Source organism: Calidris pugnax, unplaced genomic scaffold, assembly GCF_001431845.1.
Source record: "Calidris pugnax isolate Ruff unplaced genomic scaffold, ASM143184v1 scaffold42, whole genome shotgun sequence".
Lineage (NCBI taxonomy): Eukaryota > Metazoa > Chordata > Aves > Charadriiformes > Scolopacidae > Calidris > Calidris pugnax.
The window spans coordinates 6,505,386-6,529,066 of NW_015090920.1; the positions used below are offsets into that span (position 1 = coordinate 6,505,386).

General features: G+C 42.7%; 1 protein-coding gene across 1 annotated transcript in view; it reads left to right on the forward strand.

Annotated features, from left to right (window-relative positions):
• RNF150 (ring finger protein 150) overlaps positions 1 to 23,681 on the forward strand; it is a 122,118-nt gene that overhangs the window by 61,213 nt on the left and 37,224 nt on the right. The window contains exons 2-4 of the mRNA XM_014950007.1: positions 11,969 to 12,219; positions 19,274 to 19,345; positions 19,754 to 19,836. Coding sequence (XP_014805493.1) covers positions 11,969 to 12,219; positions 19,274 to 19,345; positions 19,754 to 19,836 — 406 coding nt within the window. The remainder of the gene's footprint in view (positions 1 to 11,968; positions 12,220 to 19,273; positions 19,346 to 19,753; positions 19,837 to 23,681) is intronic.

The following is a 23,681-nucleotide window of genomic DNA, read 5'->3' on the forward strand; positions in this document are numbered from 1 at the left end:
CTATATGGAAAAGTATGTTGCAAGGTATGGAATGGCTTCCATATGAGGAGCGCCTGGATAAGATGGGGATCATTCAGCTTGGAAAAGAGTTGACTAAGGGCACATATTGTAGATGTCAACAAAACTCCCACAAAAATCTAATGGCACTGAGGGTGTTCAGCAGTTTTGGAGGGTTTGGCAATGTGTTGGTGATACTCTGCCTCAGATTTGGCTTGTTTCATTCTGCCGATGTGCTCTTGGCCCTTTGCCTGAGATTTGTCCTTTTGTTTTGTTTTTAGCATTCATTTTCACTGCTGTCTGTCTCTTGCTCCATCTTAATTCGTTGTTCTTATCAGTTGATTTTAATCCCATCCCTCTGCACAGAGTGATAAAAGCGGTTAGTGTTTTTGCACCTTGGGGGAAGTTCTATCTGAGTAAGGAAAGCGGAAATCCCCCGAAGTAATTTCACAAAGTTCCCGGATTGCTGCTCCAAACCTGTTTCTTGCCCAGCTAATTTGGGGTCAACTTGAACTGGAACATGCCCAGCAACGTTGATTAAAACCACACCAGATGTGCCGTGCTGATTTCTAGCTCTTTACTCTTTCAGTCGTCTGTACTTTGTAAACCACAAACTGCTCCGGCCCACGCGGAGCCACCGGGGTTGAAGTACGTGGCTTCAACCAGAGTTATCTTAATCTCTTGGTCTGGGGATTTTCTGTGTTGGATCTGTAGGCAAGGGTGTCCAAGGGCCGCTTCTGTGAAATTTCATCTCTGGAGGCTGCTCTAACTGGTAGGATTGATGGTGCAGGAGCAGAACATGCTGTGTGAGGCTGCTCTAACTGGTAAAATTGATGGTGCAGGAGGAGGAGGTGCACCATCGTGCCTCTCCAAGCAGCAGACAGCGTCACCGTGTCCTCTTTTCTCCAGCCTGCAGCCTGTGGCACCCGGTCCTTGGCTCAGTGTGAACAGGAGGAGATGGGGATTGCAGGGAAATTAAGGCAGCCTCAAGCTGTCCCTGCCTTATAATTCGGATGCCGAGGTGGAACAACTTCAGCAGGAGCTCTTCTGACTGGTGGGGTGACCTACAGCACCCAGAAGGTGCTGGGGGAGGTGGGGAGGGTGCAGGAGACACCGAGGGTCAGAGCAGCACCGTGGTGGGGGCTCTGCAGTGCCCTGAGGGCCCTCCCCATCCCATGGGTACTGCAGTGCCTTTGAAGCTGTTTGGACTTGTGCTGGCAACTGATGTGGTCCCAGTCATGGGGACCGGTGATGAGAACCGGTGATTAAGAAAACCTCATCTGGTCCCCATCTAGTTCCTTTAATGAATAGTTTTCAGCGAGAGTTGGCGACGAAGCCTCATGGGTTTAAGAGGTATTTTCAGCTGTGTTAAAAGTGGTTGAAACGGCGTTTAGAATTCAGGCATTTCAGCTGAAATGAGACTTTTGCATACATGTCTTTATCTGCCTCTCTTTTTTTCCTTTTTTAATGGCTTGGAAAGTTCCTAATGACACTTTACTCTCTAGGGTCAAATGTTGTTTATTTTGCATATACCACTAATACTTTTTTAACGCTGCCTCTGATGTTACAAGTAAGTGGGCAGAATTTGTACATAAAAAAAAAATCAGTGATTCTGTCTCTAAATACAGATTAAAAGCTGTAATTAATCTGCATAACAATGGCTACATTTTTTTCTGTGTATAGTCTTATGCTTATTTCCTTATTTTCTGTGTCTTTTCAGTATTCTTCATTTAGGAAGTTTGCAAAATGCAAATAGCACATAACTCTATTAGTGGGACATAATGCCATGCAGGTTATTTAATTATGCAAGCAGCAGCTCCAGCTACTTCCAGTGTCGTTAATTTGTTTCCTTTGTTTTATCCTTGCGTATTCCATGCATCTTTGCGCACCCGTAAGTTGCATTTCTACCGAATGTGTTCATGTATTGCCAAGGTATGGGATTGGCATATCCTATATATATAGTTTGGAAGGAGGAATTGCAGGTCCCTGCTGCGGTTACCTGTGCAGGGGGTAGCTGGCTTGGTGTTTGCAGTGGGAATCATAGAATCATACAATGTGTTGGGTTGGAAGGGACCTTTAAAGGCCATCTAGTCCAACCCCCCTGCAGTAAGCAGGGACATCTTTAACTAGATGAAATTGCTCAGAGCCTCATCAAGCCTGGCCGTGACTGTCTCCAGGGATGGGGCCTCCACCACCTCTCTCTGGGCAACCTGTTCCAGTGTCTCACCACCGTCATTGTAAAGAACTTCTTTCTAATGTCTGATCTAAACCTAACCTGCTCTAGTTTTAAAACCATTGCCTCTCATCCTATTGCTACATGCCCTTGCAGACAGTCACTCCCCAGCTTTCTTGTAGGCCCCCTTCAGGTACTGAAACGCCGCAATAAGGTCTCCCCAGAGCCTTCTTTTCTCCAGGCTGAACAACCCCGGCTCTCTCAGACTGTCTTCGTAAGAGAGGTGCTCCAGCCCTCTGATCATCTTTGTGGCCCTCCTCTGGGCCCGCTCCAACAGGTCCATATCCTTCATGTTCTGAGGGCTCCAGAGCTGGTCACAGTACTCCAGGTGGGGTCTCATGAGAGTAGAGTTGAGGGGGAGAATCACCTTTCTCGATCTGCTGGGAAGCTGTGCTTCTTGCCAGGGTTCACCAACTCCTGGCTCTCCTGGCTGCCAGCACTTCCCCGTGTGGTGTGTTGTGGGAGCAGTGACAGACAGATACTGCATTCCTAAACCATTCGAGTATGATCTGCTGACTGGTTTTACACCCTATCTTGTACAAGCATCCTGATTAACTCAAATATGGGCTTACCTGGGGAGGAATCCAGTTTGAAGAGGGAAGGGTTTAAAGCAGAGGTGCAGTGACAAACTTGTCACGTGTGTTCCCACGCACATCAACAGCATCTCCCATCTCTTGCCGAGTTGCCCCGCCAGCAGAGGGAAGGGCAGCTCGGGCAGGCATGGCTGTGCTGAACCCCCTGTCCCTCTTCCCAAGGAGGACACGAGCTGCTCCAGCCGTTCTGCTTATTCATCCTGCCTTTTTGGAGGAGTATTGGTGCTGCTTGCCTCTTGGGGGTGAGGCTGGGATTTGGATGCTCTGCCCTTTTATCAACCTTTCTCGAGTCGTTCAACACACTTGCCCTAGTTTTCCCCATTTGTAAATGAAAATGTGTTTATACCTGTTCTAAGAGCACCACGCGCAGTAACTAGCTTGTGTTTGCATTGTACCCTGCCCTGACTATATAAGATGCTATTTAAGACTTATTTTCTTTTGGCACAATTCCACTGACGATAGCGAAGCAGCTTCTGCTTACAGTGGGTGTGTTTTGCCACAACTCTGAAAAGGTTGCATTTTACTAATAAATTCTCCCCATAGTATATTTTGCTATGAGACGGAGCATATCTTAGCTACAGGGCCTGTGTCTGGGAGTCTGTCTGGCCACCTTGTACGTGAAAAGATCATAAAGCATTGCAGTGCACGTTTCAGGACAGAGAATGTATAGCAAGTGGCATATGCCATTAACAGTATATATTGTTTAGAAACCCAGGGAGATTTCTAGGGAGGTCTTTAGCACAAACGATTAGCAGTTGTAATGAAGTACTATCCTGGTTACGATAACAGAGTCTCGAAAATTTGTGCCTTGGGTTGGGGTCTGAGGAGACTTCTCGGAGAACCGCCCATTTTCTGTAATTAAGTGCGAATAAGTAACACCACGTTGGTTCATTAGCATTGGCTGGTTCAGCAGACTGATGAGCTGACACTGTGGGAACCAAGCCCAGGAAAAATGCAGCTATCATGCTGAATTTGATTTTTGTGGGGTTTGGAGCTTTTTACTTCTTTTTTCCTTTGCTGCAGTTTCTGCATAAAATCAGGGGAAGTCAATATATTCGGAGCTCTTACAGCCTTGGCTAGAATCAGCATTGATTACAAAAACACGGACAGAAATTTCTTTGTCCCTAAACAGTAATAAACAGTGGCTGAGACTGCTTTTCACAGGAAAGATCACAGCCAGAAGCATCTTGCTTCTCCTGGTTTTAGCATCGAAAGAAATGAACCGAGAGCAGCTCTGCTGGAGGTTATTGTTGTTCACTTCAGGATCGAATAGAAAACTTTTCTATCCATTGCTTAAATACTGTGGCCAGTCATTAACATCAGTAGGCCTTTTTTATTTTGCAGGTCATTTAATTATCCTACTAGATATTTGTGCTTCTGCAATGAAAATGTTTCATGGTGATAAGGTTGTCTAAGGAAAAAAAAAATAATAGTTTGCGTAAAAGAGTTTCCTTCTTTTACAAATGGGAAAAGTGCTGTAGGGAAAAGGTGTCGCTGCTTTCTCCATGGTTGCTGCATTTGCCTTTTAAGGAAACCTGATTTACAGTTAAATGTTTTGGAAGATGGGCAAAGGACCAAGGCGAGTGCTAACAGTGCCAAGGAGAAGCGGGAAATGAGGGAGAGGATAAGTTGAAGGAAATATCTCTCTGCTTTTAAACCGAGAAGGAAAACAAATTGGAAATGTGGGCGGAGAGAGATGAAAGCACCCACGTCATTGCAAAGCAAGGGCTCTAGAATGAAAAAGAAAAAATGTCATCTGGTGAAAACTCATGTTCTGATAACTTCGGTTGCTCGATAGCCACAGAAACAGGGCTACGTGCTGCTATGCTGTCTTTGCTTCTGGCCTTCCCCTGCATTTTTTTCCTTTCAGGCTGGGCACACTAGAAGGGGGTTAGCTCTGCCTCCCAGCTGTGTCTCAGTTTGAGCGGTGGGGACAGGGAATGGTCCCCCTCCTGCTTTCCTTTCCTGGCTGGCAGCTCTCCTCCTTCCCCTGGCAGGGTGGGAGGGTAGAGCGGGGTTGCTGCCTGGCGGGCACTGGGGGTAGGCAGTGCCTACAGGCACCACAGGTAGGTAGGCAAAGGCTTCTGCATCCTGCTCTGCAGCCTTCCCTCACTGTAGGGTGAAATCCTGCCTAAAACCTCACTGATCCCTTGACCTTGTTGACCAGTGATATCTTTCTGGAGTGAGCTCTGAGAGAAGAAGTGGACAGGCCCGTCTTCAGGATCTGCGTGTGATGTTCAGCATTAGAGTCCCTGGGGAGATGTAGTCCATCTCTCCAGGCCAGCAGGTGCATCTTGCTACTGCTTTGCTTTGCATACGTGTTCATACCTCCGTGGTGGCAGCTGAACACTTGATGCTCACATACATGGTGCACAACTCTGAGCCATCAACCTACCTTCCTGCTTCTGCTTCAGAAACACACCCTTCTGCCTTGGGTCAAGCCCTAACTAGGACTTTGATAAGCAAGAGGCACCAACTGTCCTAGCCCCAGTCCTTTCTTGTTCGTCACTACTGGTCTCAGGAACAGGTATGGTTTCCCCACTCCAGCTCAGAGAGAGGGACTTTGCATAAATAGACCTCTGACTTTGGCCCTGTTGTTTCGCTGTCATGACTTGACTTAATCTCCTCTGTAGGGGAGATACAACTTTTGTAGTTGGTGGCTTTTTGATGATTTGGAACACCAAGATCTCGTTTTTTAACCCCTATTTTCTCATGTGAGACCCTTCCTATTTTATTCAGGGCCACCATTTTAGCTTAAGAGTCTTTGGTGAGAAACCTCACTGCATAACTTTGGATAACCTGATCTGTAGGTGCCCATATCTGTTATGAAAGCTCATTAGAAATTGGTGTCCTTTCTAGTCCTTTGGCATTGAGACAGTTTATGCAAGAGATTATAGATGACAGACTGTAGTCATTTCACCTATGATATATGATGTATTGACTGTGTATTACTGTTACTTACTATATATTGCTCTATTCTTTGCCAATTTTTTCCATAGTCCCATTTACTGATACTTCAATTTGAGACCAATGCCGTGAATGCCCCATAACAGAGAGCTCCTGCAGGGAACAGTCCTTTTACCCACCTGATTTCTTACGGGTAATGCTTCCCAGTTGGCCTACGTAAGAGCCTAGGACATTTTTTAAACAATATTACACTGCTGCTTCTCTGAAGTGGGTGAAGCTCAGAAACCAGCTTTTTTAAAATGTTGCTTTGGTTTCCGAAAGTAATTTTTGAGTTCAGAAAAGTTTAATTTAAGCCTATGTTTATTTTTAAAGGAGAAAAACAGGTAACAGCTGATATTCCGGTCAATTTCTATTTGCACCTTAAAGTATTGAGATTGAACTCTCATTGGATAGTCTTAAAGGCTTAGAACCCTTGTTGCAACTATGAAAATACTACATCAATTTACATGAAAATTCAATTGAAATGTCATCTGATTAACCTATATACCATTTCTCCTATAATTTCATGGGGCACGGTATGGCTGTCGAATTGGTGAGGTCTGTGTTAGGTTTCCTTCTTTCTAATAGCTGGTAGTTACTGAAATTGATTCCTAAAAATGCAGTTCTTTCTTCAAGAAGTAAATGAAGAGTTGTTTAGCTTCTTACACCCTTCTGCAAGGTTTCTGCTCCTGGGCTCTGAGCAGGACTGAATGCTGTCTGTTTTATCAGGGAAATTTCTGAACTCTATTTTAGATGAAAATAGTGTTTGAGTTTTCAGTTACAAAACCTGTAAAAGGAAATACTGTAGTACTTGATTTTGATGTATAACATACAAGAAATCCTTGTGTACATCTTGATAGGATATCTTGGAGAAGACTATATCTCTCCCCAAATGGAATTCTACTCAAATAATTCAATTAATTGTTTCTCTGACTGACTTCTGGCAGTTGCCAAGCATGAAGAATTGAATCGTCTCTTCTAAGATGTGTCAGAAACATACCACTTTTTAAAGCCTCCATCAAAACTTTACGAAGCATTAAAGCAGCAGCCTTCCACTGTGGGGCCTGACTGCTAATTAGGAGAACAGAGAACCGTTTTCGGTATCATCCCTGAAGCTCCCAGAGCAGAATCAGGAAATATCACAGGTTTGTCAGCATGGCCTGTGGCCAAGGTAGAAAATTTACATACATACTCTGGCTTCATTTCTTCTACAAAAGCCACTGTCGCAGCACCCAAAGGCTTTCTTTTCCCCTGTCACTAGTGAATAGATTGTTACACTTGAAAAAGTTTGCAATTTGTCATGAAAGGCATCCCAGCTGAAGTGCATTCCCATAGCCAAGCTAGGAGGGTTTGGAGGGGGTCTTCCAGGTCTTTTTTCTGAAGTGCTCATCTTGCCGTTGGAGATGCTCTCTGACTTCATCGCTGTTTTGCGACTCTATTGTCCACCACCATGTGTAGGTATCGGTGGGCAGCCGGTGCCTGCTGTGGACTCGCTCTCCATCATCTCCCCTCGCTCTCCATCATCTCCCCTCGCTCTCCATCATCTCACCTTGTTCCGTGGTTCCTGCTGCTGTTGGCAGTGGATTAGGAGATGGGACGACTCCTGCAGGCTGGGGTGAGGAAGAGCCCAAGATATGACCCACATGGGAAGATGTAGTGCTTGGGGGATTCCATATATCTAGAACTATTGATTCCAGAGCAACCCTTTGTAAGTGAACAAAGTATCCACAGCTTGATGTGGCTGTTGTGCTGTTGATGGATTAGCCATGGGGCTACATGTTTTGCCCCATGACTGGGAAAGAAGCTAAAGCTGTTCACCGCTCCTTGGCATGGCCCTTCTGGAGCCAGCAAGGCCTGGGATGGTCCAATGCCCACCGGTGACAGTTCTGATGGCCCTCCTGCATGGTGCCACGGGGTGCAGAGCCCAGAAGCAGCATAGCCACCTGCATGAGGAGCGGCAGTGCATTTTCACCACCCAGAAATATTTGACCAGGCAAATACGCTTCAGCAAGTTAAAGTGACTTAAATCATCCCAAATGCCTTATAAGTTCTACCTTACTTGTTTTGTTATTGGCTCATTAGGAGAGAGTACTGATATGTTAAATGCTTCCTAAGCCAAAAAAAAAGAAGGAAAAAATCCATTCACTGCAGCCTGAATACCTTTGATTTATAAATCTGTGATTCACCCTGACAGCTACTTAAAAATTCATGTCAAACTCGGCATTAATCGTGGCCAGAAAAAGAAATGTGTTAGGTAACAAGAGCGCCACAAAATGCAGTTACCGTTGTGGGTGTGTTTAACGAAGGGCATCGTTAGCATTTAACTCACCAGGGAAGCATCAGTGCAAATTACCAGATACTTTCTCTTTTTTGAAGTCTGTTGAACAAATGTGTACTTGGGCATAGAAATGCATCTCTAACATTGATGTCTCGTTACATTATTTCTCCTCTTCAGCATGTATAGTTTTCGTGTATGTTGGAGCTTATTGTGTGTCATTAGATACTGAAACTTGAGATAATACAACCATTTGGTTGTATAAGGGGGGAAAGGGAAATAAATTACTTTTTCTTCCTTTTTTTTTTTTAAATTTTCTTCCCTATGTTGAGCATATTTGAGATTAAAAACTTAGCTTAATGACTTGATTGATCAAATAGCATGCTCTATATTGCCTTGGAGAAATTATCATCAACTCAATAAAATATTTTAAAAATAGTTCCTGATTACTATTTTTTTCTGATATGGTTATTTTTTATTCCAAGAATACAATGGGTAATATTTTCCAAGAAAATAACTAGATAGCCTGAAATTTGAATATATTAAGGGTTTGAATAAATAAAAGCAGCTGCTTTCTTCTTGCAATAGCTGTGTCTTCTGCTTTGCATTTCTAAATGCAATTTTGCTTAGCATATATCCATAGCAATTTATTTAGTATCTTGTGGTTTTTGAAGTATATTAAAAGGCCCTAGGCCCAAGGTGGCAGTGTAGGGAGGAAAGAGCAGAGAAGGGAGGCATGTGGCTGCATTCCTATTCAAAACCAGTTATGTTTGCACCATGAATTGAAGCCAGAAAGCTGCACTGTAGCTTAATCAGAAAGGAAGGTGATGAAAAACAGGAATGAGGTTCAATTTTTACAGGGGATCACGATTTTTTTTCCCTTCTTTTTCATTACTTTACTGTTAAAGAAAGGTAGGACGTTACTGTGAGATGCTTGTTTTATTATTATAAAAATATTAATTTCATAATTGAACAATTATGTGGGATATGGGGTTTTTTTATTTGCAACATGTCATGTCTGGCCTGTGCTCATTATTTATAGTTTTCCAGAAATATGCTAAGCTATATCCAGTTGAATTAAACATAATTAAACATGTTGTTAAAGTTTTAAAAAAAATTAACATTTAAGGCAATTAAACAGTTAAGATTCTACCTATACTTTCTACTGAAAAATGTTTTTGTCTGTATCCCCCATTTTGATAGGCTTTCAGGTAACATCATTCTTACAGTGTCCCAGATAGTAAGGAAGATGATGTTAGAGGTCATATTGGGGAGGTGAATGGGTCAGAATGGTGGCTTTTGAGAGGAGTTGAAGAAAGTCAATTCAGTATTTTTGGCTACAGGATTTTTCACTGTGGGTTCTTTTTTGGCTATGTTTGAGGTGGTTTGCTTTGGTTTTCTTGTAGAGTGATTTAAAGAAATTTTTGTTTTCTTTAAAGAAAGGGGAAAATTTTATTTTCTTTAAAGAAAGGGAAGAGAACAAAGTCAGGCATGTGAACAGCTAAGCACTGCTCCAGACAATTTGTCTTATTGACTGCAAGAAAATTACTGGCATGGCACCAGTGCCCTTCTCAGCCACTTTGGGACTTGGCAAATTCTCCCTAGGCTGTTAGGGTAATGTTTGCATTAGCCTTTTGTAATAAACAGGTAGCAGAAGAGTTGCAAAGGTATATTTTTCTTGGCTTCTGAAGGTGAGCTCTTACTAGACGAATAAAGGGAAATAGCTGAAAATTATTAATGCTTTATGGAAGAGTATCAGCAGAAAGGTTAAGTTTCCTATCATAGCTATCCAAAACTCCTCCTGTTCATTGGCTGGTCTGGTCATAGTCAGGAAGGTGTTACGATGGAAAATCTCAGGAGGGGAAGAGTGGTGGTGTTTGCACTTCTGCTGCAAGACTTATGAGAGGAGGGTTCAGTTCCCAGCTTTGCAGCAGTTTTTGTGTGTGAGTAGCAGCAGTCTGTCAGAGCTGTTTCAGTACCTCCAGTTGATCCAAGCATCCAGCAGAATTTGATTAATTTTCCACCATGGTTATGATTCTACTCAACGTGGTTTCCATTGAAGACCGCCCACCTGCCTGCTTTAGTGTATCCAAAATCCTGCTAGACACCTCCTGGTCTTTAGCATCTAAATACCTTTGAAAACCTGGTTTATACCTTCCAGGGGGTTTCGGTGGAGAAATATCTGAGCTGGACCATGAGGACTTGGGCACAGTGCTGCACTGGTGAAGCTCTGGTTGGATATCAGCTCGGAGAGGGATACTGTTGGAAATGCAGGTCTCCTTCTCATGTCTTTATTTGTGCCCAGGTCATCCCTTCCTGCCTCCACGAATGTCCTGAGACAGGCAGCACTTTGTCCTCCTGCCACAGTCAAAATACAGGTAGCCACAGAGTTAACAACATGTTGGCTGATTCCTGGGATTTCTGAAATTCTGAAACCCCATCCCAGCATCGTCTCTCTGACTTCAGACACCCCCAGTTTGTACCTTTCTTTCTAAATGGCAGTTTGTGATAATTTCAAATGCTATTGTTTCTAGCGCGTTTCTACATTAAAATAAATCCTGTTTGTCCTTAGTTGCTCAGGACAATTCAGGATTAGATTATTGCAAAATGTAGCCTAGGTATAAAAAGTTGTCTACTTACTTGTTTTGTGAAGTGTAAGAACAGAATATCCCTAATATTAAACCATAAAGCAGTGCTAGTTTATTTTTAAAACCGGGAAAGGCATTTAACAAGCTGCCCAATCCCAGATACTTTCAGACTATATTTGTCATGTACATAGGGGACATAAAATTATGAAAGAAAAATAGTTTCAGGAGCATGTGATGCAAGTAAAATGAAACAGCTGTGTGCAGAAAGGAAAGCTGGTGCCGGGTCAAGGCTTGATGGATTGGTGAAGGGCCTGTTTCACTGGGTCATGGCTTCAGAAGGGTTGGCAGGACTGGAGGAGGTCCCTGTCCCATGCCATTAGTGGACACCTCTTTGCTTCCTCGGCTGTGCTGACTCACATCCACGCTGCAAACTGCATCAGGGGCTGATTTGGACTGCAGTAGTGGGTTTTTTTGTGGAATAGAACCGTGCTCTTGACTTTAAACTTGCATCAGTTGGCGAGTCCAGCTCACAGCAGGGGCTCCTGAATGTCCACGTGGGTTCGGGCTGTGGGGAGCCTCGGGCAGCATGGGGCAGCGGGTGAGCTGGGAACATGTCAAGCTTCTCTTCTCCCTGCAGGCTGCTTCTGTTGCCAGCCCTGGATGAGGCAGCAAAGCTTTGGTGCCTTGGGGCTGTGAAACCATGTGGGGATCTGTGATTGAAAGTCTTTCTGGTCTAAACGCAGGGTTTGGAGAGGCTTCTCTGACAGACTCGTGACCCTGCAAAATGGGCTATGATAAATGTATATGGAGTGTTGGATGGAAGGACACTGTCTGCAGCACGTCTCCCTTTCTGCAGTGCTTACAGCAATACCATCCAGATAAGCCTGAGTAGTGCTGGAAATGTGTGTTTATGTCAACCCATGAAACACATTTCATGTATCTCACCAAGATTAGTTTACAGAAACACATTGTGTAACTGGTTCTGGTAGAAACCTTCACCAGATCCATCTGACTTACCTCAGGATGAGCAGGAGAAAGGGGAGCTTTTTTTATTACTGTTTTGCTTTTTGGCATTCACTAGTTTTAGCATCACAGAATCGTAGAATGGTTAGAGTTGGAAGGGACCTTAAAGATCATGGAGTTCCATCCCCTCCTGCAATGGGCAGGGACACCTCCCACTAGACCAGGCTGCTAAAAAAATTCAAAGCCCCATCCAACCTGGTCTTGAACACTTCCAGGAATGGGGCATCATCCACACCCTCTCTGGGCAATTTACTTACTGGCAGTTTACTTTACATACTTAAGGTTCATTTTTCTCTTTCTCCTGTCTTGATAGGCCTAGAAGATGTAGTAGCAATAATGATTCCTGAACCCAAAGGAAAAGAGATAGTGAGCCTCCTGGAGAGGAACATTACTGTGATGATGTACATAACCATCGGGACACGCAACTTGCAGAAGTACGTCAGCCGGACCTCTGTGGTGTTCGTCTCCATCTCCTTCATTGTGCTGATGATCATCTCGCTGGCGTGGCTCGTCTTCTATTACATCCAGAGATTCCGCTACGCGAATGCCAGAGACAGAAATCAGGTGAGCAGCGCTGGGATGGCTGTTTGTGTCTTCAAAAAATCCCCACGGGTTTCAGCCTAAGAGTAAAAATTGGGGAAATTATGAATGTGTGGTTAAAAAGATAAACCAAAACAACAACAACAAAAAAGAAGTTAAAAGAATGGGGTCTGTGTTTAGGAAAAGCCAAGACTTCTGTCAATAAAGATGGGATTCAGGAAAAAAGAAATTAATAAATATAATATATTAAGGGCGGGTTCTCCCATGCAAAGCACACAGGAAATAGACAGAAAGTTGATAATGCTTATTAGTGAAAAGATTGGCTTGGTACATATAGCCAAGGGACATAGAAATGTATGCAGTGATCCTTGAAATCAAACGAAGACTAAAATATAGTGAGGTATGTGAATGTCTGTGTGTGAAACAAAGGTTTGCAATAAGAAAATAAAAAGAACAGAAAGTGTTTATATTTTAATACTTCTTTAGAAGGATCTTGGGCTTGAAAGGCAAACAAGTCCCTGTTCATTTGACAGTGATCGCTGAACATATAAGTGCTGTAGTGATAGCCACCAACATTATTAAACCATTGCTTCTTGGTTTTGGCATCTTGACCAAGCTCTCTGAAAGAGATACAAAACCTATGGAGCTGAAGACAAGCCATCAGCAATGGGAATGAGCCCAAGCTCCCAAGGCCCTCTGGATTTATAAAGCACTGTGCATCTTTATGGTAGTTCAGCAATGAATAATAATAGCAATGATAATAATAAATTTAATCTTTTCTTGTCTGGATACAACTATCTCAGCATCAGCAAAACTGAGGCTTCTACATTTCATTCTAATGGTACAGTAGAAAATGTTATCAGTGTATGAAATCCAAGGAGATAACCATTTTACTGAAGGGAAAAAAAACGCAGTGTAATTCAGAGATGTTTCTGGACCCTTAATAAATTACTGTCAGGGCAGGGGGAGGGTTGCCTTGCTTGCTCTGCAGAAAAAGTGAATCGGAGAGTGTTAATAATCATCTTGCAGAGAAAAGTACGGCCACACACTCTGTAACATACACTCAACGTATAGGGATCCCTCACCCTCCCCATTGAAATTCAGGCATCCTCTGAGATAGACAGCAGCTGCTCTGTATTTACAGACAGAAAGAATCTATTTTCCTTTTAAATATACAGTACGAAATTTTGGATAGCAAGAATGAGACTATCCCAGCTGGAATTTGAACATCACTGGCAGCAGATTCGCTGTGACTGTAACGGCTGTGGTAATTTTTAGATGCTTTGGCTGCAAAAGCACATGTGTGCCTAATTTATGTGTGTGAGTACCGTAAGTGTGCTTTCAATCAAGTAATTATACAGGCAGATTAGCAGTGTAAATAGACACTCATAAACATGAAACCCAGCAAAATAAGAAGCTCATTCAGGTAATATGCTATAGTTTGGAACCGATAGGTTTATATGTTCAAGCAGATTTCCTTTTCCTTATTTTCTTCCTAAGGTTTGAAGGAGACTAATGCATGTATAAGCAGCTGGCCTGTGCAGAGGTTTTAATAGCTTTGTTATTATACTAGTTCTGTTCTTCAGAAGAACAACAAAGCATGCCTCCTAGGCAATTATTTATTACTAATTTTTTGCGGAAGTTGTAATAATGATATAGGGCAAACTAGAATTTCTTCATGTACTTTCTTCATCCGGTTTTGCCCGACATCTCCTCTAATCTCTTTATCAGCTCTTTTCATATGAAAAATGGTAGCGATATACAGACAAAGCTCGACCATTTGTGTTAATGAGTGGCTGTGGTTTGGTTTTTCTCTGTTAGTCCTGGCTATGGAATATAATGATGTTCAGAAGAGCTCATCTTGCTCTCTTGCCCTTTCTGTTAGGGTTCCTCTCTGTTTTTCCTAAAGTTCTGCTTGGTTTTGGTTTGTTTGGTTGGTTTTTTTTCCTTTGACACATTTTCTTGTAGCACAAGGGTGGGATCGCTAAGTTCTATGTTAATATCTTAGATATTCAGATATATACAAGAAAAACCATTTGTGTTGCTTTGCTGGAGCCAAGATTCTTTTGTCTTTAAGCTCAAAAGCTTTTGCCATTAAAACTTGCAATTGTCTATATGAAGGAATTGTGCTTACTTGTTGGAAAGCCTTTCATGTGTTGTGATCACCTTCATTGCTGGCCAGCTTGAGGAAGGATGCTTCCTTCTGTTTGTATTTGATGTACTCAGGCTAAAGTTTATCCAAAGGCTGAAACGTTTGGATAAACAGCATAAAGGAAGAGGGAGCCAGCTGGCCTGTTCAGAGAAAGTTGTGCTATCAGTCCCTACCCCGCCACGCAATAGAATCTAAATGTGCAGACTGACTGCCCTGTTCTGAAAGTGGGGAAAAACCGTGACTCATTTGTACTCTTCAGTTAAAAAAAAATAAAAATAAAAAATTAAAAACTTATATTAATTTTGACATCTGAACGATTTAAAATCCCACGGTTTTAAAACAAAGGCTTGTGGGGCCCTATGTTTTCTGTGTCAAATAAGAACCCATGCCTGCCTCTTTGTTAACCTCTGTCATGCATGCCCTTGCTAGATTTGGCTGATGCTGGAGCTGCTACCAGGAGCAGTCCAGGCTTCTCTGGATTGGCAGTCTGGGCACTGTGCTGAGGGAATGGGACAATGTGGCTGACTGTAAAATATGATTTGTAGAAAAAGCCATTATCTCCAAGCAGGAGGGGTGTTGCACTGTTACATGAAAGCAAGATTTCAGAATATCTTTCCTTGGTCACTCCAGGTCCCCTTAAGTCATCTTCCATTTTGCCTCTTCCAAGCTGACCCCCCACAACCATGTCTTCCTTTCGTGAAAAACATGGTGTGTCCTTTTGTCAAGCCTCATAACCACCTTTGCCTCCCTGTCTTCTTTTATATTGTGACCATCCTTTTAGAGTCGACTTCCCTTCTTGCACATGGCATAAGCACCCGACCAAGCAGTATACCCAAAAGGAGCTGATTTAGTTATCCATCAAGAAATCAACGAGTCCAGCTAGTGAGACAGGCAGCTAGAAACGCTGAAGAATCTCCTGGAATCATTTCTTGTGACTCCCCAGTGAGATGAAACTTGGACATCCAGCATGTACATCTTCAGCCACCACTCTTCCTCCCCACGTGTGCAAATCCAGGTTCATGTGCCAGAAGGAAGACATGGCTCACTCCAGTTAGGTGGCTGATTTTGGTGAGCAGAGAATTGAAGGATTCTCACTGAGTGCCCTGGCCCATTCGTCCCAACATGGCTGGGAATTCAGTGCCACGTTGGGAGTGCAAAACTGCCTTCCATTATGGGCTTGTGCACCTGCAGCAGGGTGTCAGCTTCAAATACGGTTAGATTTCAGTTTTGATTTTAGTACATTTAATTTTTAAGAGTATCTCCAGCACAGATAACTGTACAGTAGATGTGGAAGTAGAAGATAGGTAGTAATATTCATATGGATGAAAATCCAAGGCCTCTTCTTTTTTTCCCATTTAACAAGAGGTCCAGGAAGCAGGTGGTTGCCCTGATGATACACCTTTTTGATGTGAAGAGGATAAATTTGTGTAAGGAAAGCACAGACAACCCGCTAGCTCAGCAGCTTATTCCTGGAACCCTCCTGAAGATGGGAGAGTTTCTTTGCGAAGACTGTGGGAATAGTTTGCATCAAGAGGTATCAGGTTGCAGAGCTAATTGAAAGCAGTTTGGAATTACCTGAGAAGTTAAGTCCTGGAGATAATTCAGCAAAATGTGACTTGCTGTCTCAGCCCTGTAACAGCCAGGACACCCTGTCAGTGTGTTTCATATTTCACCAGTAATAGTAGAGTTCTTGTCATCTGTGAGACATGAGGTGGGAAGATGGCGAGGGGATGATGTGTAAGTGCCAGACCTGTTGACCTTGTTTCTTCCATGGCATTTCTTCCCACTGGTTTCTTCTTAAGAAGTTTTCTGTAAAGCCAGTTTGAAACCTGGGCTCCGTGAGTTTTGCAGTGAAGGATCTACTTTAGTGTGTGACTGGCAGCATGTGGAAGGTCAAGAAGGAAGACTGCTGGCTGTGGCTTTGAATGAGAGTTTTGGGCCATTGAACAGAGACGTCAATCTTTGAAGCCATCTTAGGAAGGTGCTTCCCATGATGGAGTCCAGAAACTTTATCTGTGGTACAGGAGGAGTGTCTGATTCATCATCCTGATGGTGCGCTTGAGGTCATCTACGCCCTGCAAAGGTGATAGTTTAGTAAGGCCTTTAAGAGTGAAGCACTTACCATAATTCCTCCTCCACAGCATCTACGGTCATTTACTTACTCAGGAAGACACAAGTGATGCTTTCCATGCTACTGTCCTTTCTTTTTAACTAGTGTCGCCATCTCCACAAGGCCACTGCATCTGATATGCTTAACTCCTTCCAGCCCAGTATTGAATGTTGCAGCTTTGCTAATGAGATTATGAGATTTATGACTGTAAATCTTTAAGCCTCACTTTAAACCCTTAAACTATTGTAATGCCTCTTATGTTTTAGGGGAAATCATTGGTTAGTGATAGCATACCTTTCGTTCAAATGGAAGAATGCTCTGGAAGTATGACTTTACTACAAGATATCCTGTTCTGTCAAAAACTAAATTATTCTCATTTGCATGTAAGACATGAGTTTGTCTATTTAAGATAGATAAGAGAAAGCAAACATGAAAACAAGAAGATCAAAGATGTACATGCGTCTTTAATCTTGTCCTTTCCCCTTGAAGAACATGCAAAAAAGAACTGAGACATTTCATTAGTTTAAGTAATAATAATGATAAAAAGGAATCACAAGCAATTCCTGAAGCAGGACATAAATGCCTCTTGTCTTTCTGTATGTTATCAGTCTGCCTTTGATTTACATTAAAGAAACAAATAGCTGGCAAGAACTGTTTCCAGCTCTCCTCTGATCCCTTTATTTAAGAGAGACTGTGAGAAAAATGTACCACAGAAAAGATGTTGTATAACGACAAGATACTCCCTCCCATGTAATGGTTATGTTGGAAAGTTTGTATGTAATTCTTATATGATAGCCAAGATCATTTTCACCTCCTTAGCCAGATTTGAAATTGCTCTCTGCTTTCAGTATTGCATGCGTTTTGTCAGTCTTCCATGTCTTTCCAATCCAATAAGCTTACTATCTAAATTTAATTCAGTGATTTTAATTGAATCTGAAGAACAAAGTGGTAATTTATTAATTGTATCTGTATGGAGATTAGGTCTCGATTTACAAACTGCATCCAGCTTCCTTCCATTTTTGGCTTCGTGCTCTCACCCCCTTCAGCTGGAAACTCTTCCCGCTGACAGGCTCCTCTGAACTCCAGCACAGGCGGTGTTCCCAGCCCGAGAAGTTCAATGTCTTCTGAGTCACTGAAGCTCTTCAGTCTCCCTCCTATCTAACAACACATGGCTTGGAACATGGATGGGGAGGAGGGTTGAAGATAAGAGTTTAAGTCATTTCTTGGTGGCAAATTGGGATGCTCTGTGTCATGAATTATTATAAAACTGACAAGAAGACATCAGAGTAGGTGTCGCTGCATGAAACTCTATGAGAAAGGCATGAAAACGCTGGAGAGAGCCCAGAGGAGGGTCCATCAGTGTGGTCTGGGGACAGGAGCACACAACATCTGAGGAGAGATGGAGGGAGCTTGGCTTGCTAAGCTGGGAGGGGAGCAGAGGAGGAGGAAGGACTCTGCTTGCAGCCTTCAGCTGCATAACGAATGAGTGGTTGTAGAGGAGACAGTCAGACTATTCTCAGAGGCACACAGAGAAAGGACAAGGGCAATGATCACAAATTACAACAAGGGAAATTCCATTTGTATGTTAAAAAAGAAAAAAAAAAGCAACCAACAAATCAGGGGCTGTGAGAGTGGTTAAGCACTGGAACAAATTATCCACAGAGGTTGTGAAATCTCCCTTCCTGGAGATATTAAAAACTTGACTGGACACAGCCCTGACTTTGAAGTTGACCCAGCCTTGAGCAGGGGGTGGGAGTACACGACCTCTCAAAGACTTCTCCAGCCTGTGAGTCTGTCTCCAGATCACCTCGTGGTTGGGTTAGCACAAGTCAGCACCCAAGTCCTTGGAGAACTGCTACGGACATGAGCTCAGTAGCACAGGGTGCAGAGGTAGCTCTGCTTGAGCAGTACTTGTGTGAACTGCCCCGTAATGTCCTCAGCCTCTTGCAAGAGGCAGGCATCTCCACCTTCAGCCTTTGAGAACAGGGTGTTTTGCGTCAGGCTGTTATTACATACTTTAATCCTGAGTGGCTGTGACCCTGCCAGCACAGTAACAGTGTTTTGGAAATATGGGAGAACAGTCAGAAACATCACGTGGTAAGCAATTCATGGTCCACTGGAGGGAAAGATAGAAAGGCAAAGAACAAGCAAATGGTTATGTATGGATAGGATGTTACTGCAGGACTATATAGTGCTTTACCTGTAAGACACTGCAGATGCTTTTGCCTCATTTTTATACCTTGCATTACTCCTATAAAGTAGGCAACTCTGTATTGCAGGAAAAGAGAACAGCAGAGAAGATTATTCAGGTTTTTTGTGGTTAACAAATTAACAGCTCGCTTTCAGCACTTATGTCTTGCTGAAGATCATGAACTAATTCTGGAACAATGTAAGAATAAAAACCTTCTGAATATTAAGTGTTTGCTGTGCTTACTAGCCCAAGCCTCATTTAATAATGTATTTTTCACAAGTGTCATTAAAAAAAGAGGGCAGAAGCAGGGTGTCCAAATACTGGACTTGTTACAGAAGTTGTTACTCACTGGAATAGTAAAGGTGGTGTAGCATCATGGTGGGCTCACATGTGGACTTCATTGGAGTAGCTTTGCCTCTCCGGCTGTGGGTTGCCAAGGAGCCCAGCATACCTACTGTGCCCTTATTGTGAATACCAGTATGACTGACCTCATCTGTTTATATTGGTGCAGCACTGTCCTGTTCCATGTGCAGTCACTTCAGATAATTAAGAAGCCTAGGGAGAAAAGGTGATGATTTCTGCCTGAAGAGATACTCTTTGCCTAAGAGCAAATTTTGTATTACAGCGCCGGCTTGGAGATGCTGCAAAGAAAGCAATCAGCAAGCTGCAAGTCAGAACAATCAGGAAAGGTGATAAGGTAATTTTTCAAATTGCTCATTACCAAATGAAACTCTGTGCTGAAGATTCCTTCACACCACTGGGACAATGAGGCAATTGCTTATTTAGCTACTGTGTCCTTCAGGCACATAGCGGGGGGAGGAGGAATACTGGTAGGCAATTTACAGATGGAGTAGAGAGACAAGGTGATTCTGTGATGATGGAGAAAATCCTGAAAGTTAAAACATGCTAACTAAGTCTGTGTGCTTCCCAGGGCAAGTTTCCAACTAGAAACGTGTTGGAAAATCTGACATGCTTGTCTTGAAATGCAGTATTGGATTTGCAGTATGCACCAGTGACTGTTTTACTTTGTCACATAGGCTCTTGTATGAAGAAATTACCTGACAAAATCAAAAAATGAAAATGATGAATGTTCTCTTCCCTGTAGGAAACCGAGCCTGACTTTGATAACTGTGCTGTTTGTATTGAAGGCTACAAGCCCAATGACGTTGTCAGAATTTTGCCTTGCAGGTAAGTTGAAGGCTGAAGGTGCTTTTAGCTCTGATAGTTTCTCTACTTCAAGACAGGCTCTCTTCTCACAATATCACACTGATGAGGTTGCCTGAGAGCTTGGGTGAGTTTATCATTTTGATTTATTCAAAATCTGTTGGTAAAGATATCTGAAATTTCTCTTTATTCAACATGAAGTGAAAGTAGTATTAATGCTGGTGGGAACCTGAGCTTAGCATGATAATCAGAAATTTTGTCTGATCTGAACCTATTACAAAGTCTTCAGTAGGATTTTTAAACGAAAGGTTTTGATTCCTCTCTTTTCCTCACTGGTTTTATATCAGTTATCAGAATAAGTGCCTTAGAAGAATTTGCCCCTGACTTCAATGTGAGCCCTGGGCACAGCAGCCAGGGATAGAGCAGGCTCCAGCTCTCCATGGAGCTACTTCTTTTGCTGTCCTGAGCCATGTCCAGGTGCTGAGAAAGGGATGACTTCTATCAAAAAAAAAAAAAAGCAACCCAGCCATAAACAGAGCTTTGCTGAGTAGAAACAGTAAGGCAAAAAGGGAATGTTACAAAGACCATGTTATCTATTGCTGCCATGAAGATATTCTCAGGCATGCACGACATGGAGGTGACAAGAGGAGCTTTTGGGCTTATTCTTACTCTTTTCTTCCCCCCACGTGAACATACCCTGTGCAGCACGTACACTATCAGTGATGTGACACAGGAGCACAGCCTCTTGCCACCCATAACAGCTGTATTCATCTCTCTGTGTCATTGTATTGTCATCTGTGAAGTGTTAGCTAATGACAGATTTCTCTAAGGAAATCAGTTTCTTAGGAAATTTCCGTGGAACACTGGTTCCCTTAGGAGAGCAGGAGCAAGTGTTTCATTTCCCTAGAAATAAGAATCTCAGGTTCTGCACATGCAGAGCAGAGATATTTTTTTTTTCTTTTTTAATAGTTTCTTTCTTCTCCTGCAGACATGTTCACTGGCTTGAGAAACTGAAATATTTGTTTCTTTTCCTCCTATGTTGCTCCCTAGTAGATATTTGAATGTTACAAGCTGTCCATTTCTGTTCGTTCATGTGACTCATTAAATCTGTTTACTGCCATCACTAAATGGCAAACAAAAAGCAACAGATTAATCATAAATTTGACCTACTGTAAATCCCCCACAATGACAAATTGCATGTGAGCTCTTTTTTTTCTGTGAACAGACACAAATGCATCTCTTCGTGAAGCAAAAATACAGAAAAATGAGAAATTACCAGAAAATGTGGACATTGGTTTGACATCAAACCTCTTTTCATAGAAGCATAATAAAGTTTGGAAATTTTGCATGGTAGAGACAGGCAGTTTTGGGGGGTAGTTATACAAGAGCAAAAATATGTCTAAGCTCTAGCTTTCCCTCGTGTCTCGCCTCATAATTCAATGAGGCTCCAGTCAGACTTTGTCATCCACAGTGTTGAGTCAAGCAGAGTGAATAGGAAACACATAGTTAACAGGTGATGTTCAGTTCTTGGCTGATTTAAAAGGTCGCCTAGAAAATGACTCATGCTAAAAGGGTAGCAGCAGCAGAACTGTCTTGTAAAATACTCACAGTGTGAGCCTCAGCAGTTTTGAATTATAAGAACTCAAAGATCTTTCTCAAGCCGCTACTTGACAAATCCTGGCTTTCCCACTACACAAATTGTAAGGGCAGTATTTTACACGTTCGCATGGGTTTGGAATTCCAAAACAGGAAATAGTAGTCATGATTCTTTCTGCTCTTGTCTGTCTCATCTCCTCATCAAAAAAAAAAAAAAGAGTGGAGTGAAGTGAGTAGGAGAGTGTTATATCTTGATAAAGACCTACAGACTCTGTAGGTTTCTTCCTCCAGCATCCTCAGTTAAACTGTGTGCAGTTTCTAGTATGGGAACCTCATTAGACCGCTGTTTAATAAGAAGCTGGCATTTCACCAAGCCTTACAGAAGCCAGAACTATATGGCTCCAGTGCTGACTGACCTTAGTGCTTCTATCCAGGAGGTGCTCAAGATATAGAACTTTTTACCTGCAAAGCCAAACGTGCCTCAAGAGCTACACGTGAGAGACGCTGCTTTGTACTGCAGGCAGTACTGGGAAAACCACTGCCAGCAGGCACACTCTGTATAAAGCCCTCTGTACCTTGAGATTTCTTTTTAAGGCTGGTGGAGCCCGAGTCACCTAAGGAATTGGGGCCACAAATCCACCAGCCAATATTGCAGTTGATGAGCTCTGGAGTCACATAGATGCATGTCTGCTGGTACCTACGCCGTTTCCCCAAATGTCCTCTCTTTTCTCTTGGCAGAGAGCAGGCGCTGGGGTAGCCTGTTGTTATGTATCGTGCTCTGGAGAGCTAGGAGGAGAATTCCAGTTAACTTGTGCTTCTTCCTCTCTGTCCTCTTTAGCCAGCTCCCACAACTGACTTGAATTAATAAACTTCACTCTACAGAATGCATTAAATAAATAAGGACTGACACTTGATAAAAAAACCAGGGTTGGCTTGCAGCTGGTTTTATGTTTAATGGTAGCAAGCATCGCTGGAGTTATCTTTGAGGGCACTGACACAACATCAAATGTAACCAAGTTCATTGATCCCAGAGTGACATCGCTTGTCATAGCCCTAGTTCCTTCTGCTTGTCCTCCATCTCTAGCTTCAAAATCCCTTCCTCTTTTCTGCTGTCTTTGGAGAAGTTACTGGTGCTGCTGCTCCCAGTGTGTGCCTTTAACTAAACTTTTACTAACTTTACTAAACTTCTACAGAGAGGCAAGAAATTCTTTCAACCTCATCTCTACTGAGTTCTTCATAAGCTCTTTTTTCAGTTGTTTCATTTCTGTCACCAATAAATGCACTTTCTGACCCCGTTACAGCTCCTTCCCTTCCCCTGAACCCTCACTCCATGAACAACTGTGATTTCAGAGACTGCTTCGTTCCTTCTTTCTATTTTTATGAGTTTTTTTCTTAGGTTCCTGTGAAAATTATTTCATCACACACCTTCTTCCCTTTGATTCCCTCCTCTCACTTACCATCACCATCATTTCTTTTATCCTTCCTTCTTCCTCAAAAATAAACAAAAAATACTGTACATGCACCCTGAAAAGCCCAAACACACAGTGCTGCTGTCTCTCACCAAAACCTTTCTCAGTCCTCTGCTGCAGCCCTATGTCTAATCCAGGCAAGTGGTGCTCTTACTTGGGGTCTCTAGGGATGTACCTCTTTTTCTGCTTTTGCCTTATTCTCTCTTAGCTTGCACTTTTCTTCTGAGAAAAATTACATGACTCCTAGGTTTGTTTGCCTGCAGTCCGGAAAGTTGGGATTAGGAGTAGAAGGTGGGAGGAGAACAGTTTCCCTTAACCTGGAAAAAAAGCTTCTCAAAATTGTTGGCAAGCTGAAAGCTTTACAATAGTTCTACAACAATCCAATTATTATTATAATAATTTGGGGCTGAGCCTGAAATGAATTTTTTTGTGTGTGTGTGTGTTTAAAATTGCAGGTCTAAAGGAAATTTATATACATTTCAAACGAAAGTAATCTCCAGTTAAAAAATCTGAAGTGCTGTTTAGGTAGTAGTAGATGAAATACTGTGGGATTTTGAGGTTCTTTTTCTTTCTTTGTGCTCTGTGAGCTTTACACAGCCATGTGTAGTCACAGAGGAGTGCAGGAGGGATCTCAGGAGGCCACCACCTCTGGACGGCGCAGGGGCACTGGCCGTGCACGTGTCACTCTTGGGTGCTTTTTTTCCAACACACTCTGCTGTCTCCAGGGATGAAAACTCTGCATGTTCCCCTGATAACTCATCGCGGTGCTTCTCTACCCTGACTGTGGTGAAGCTTCTCCCATTG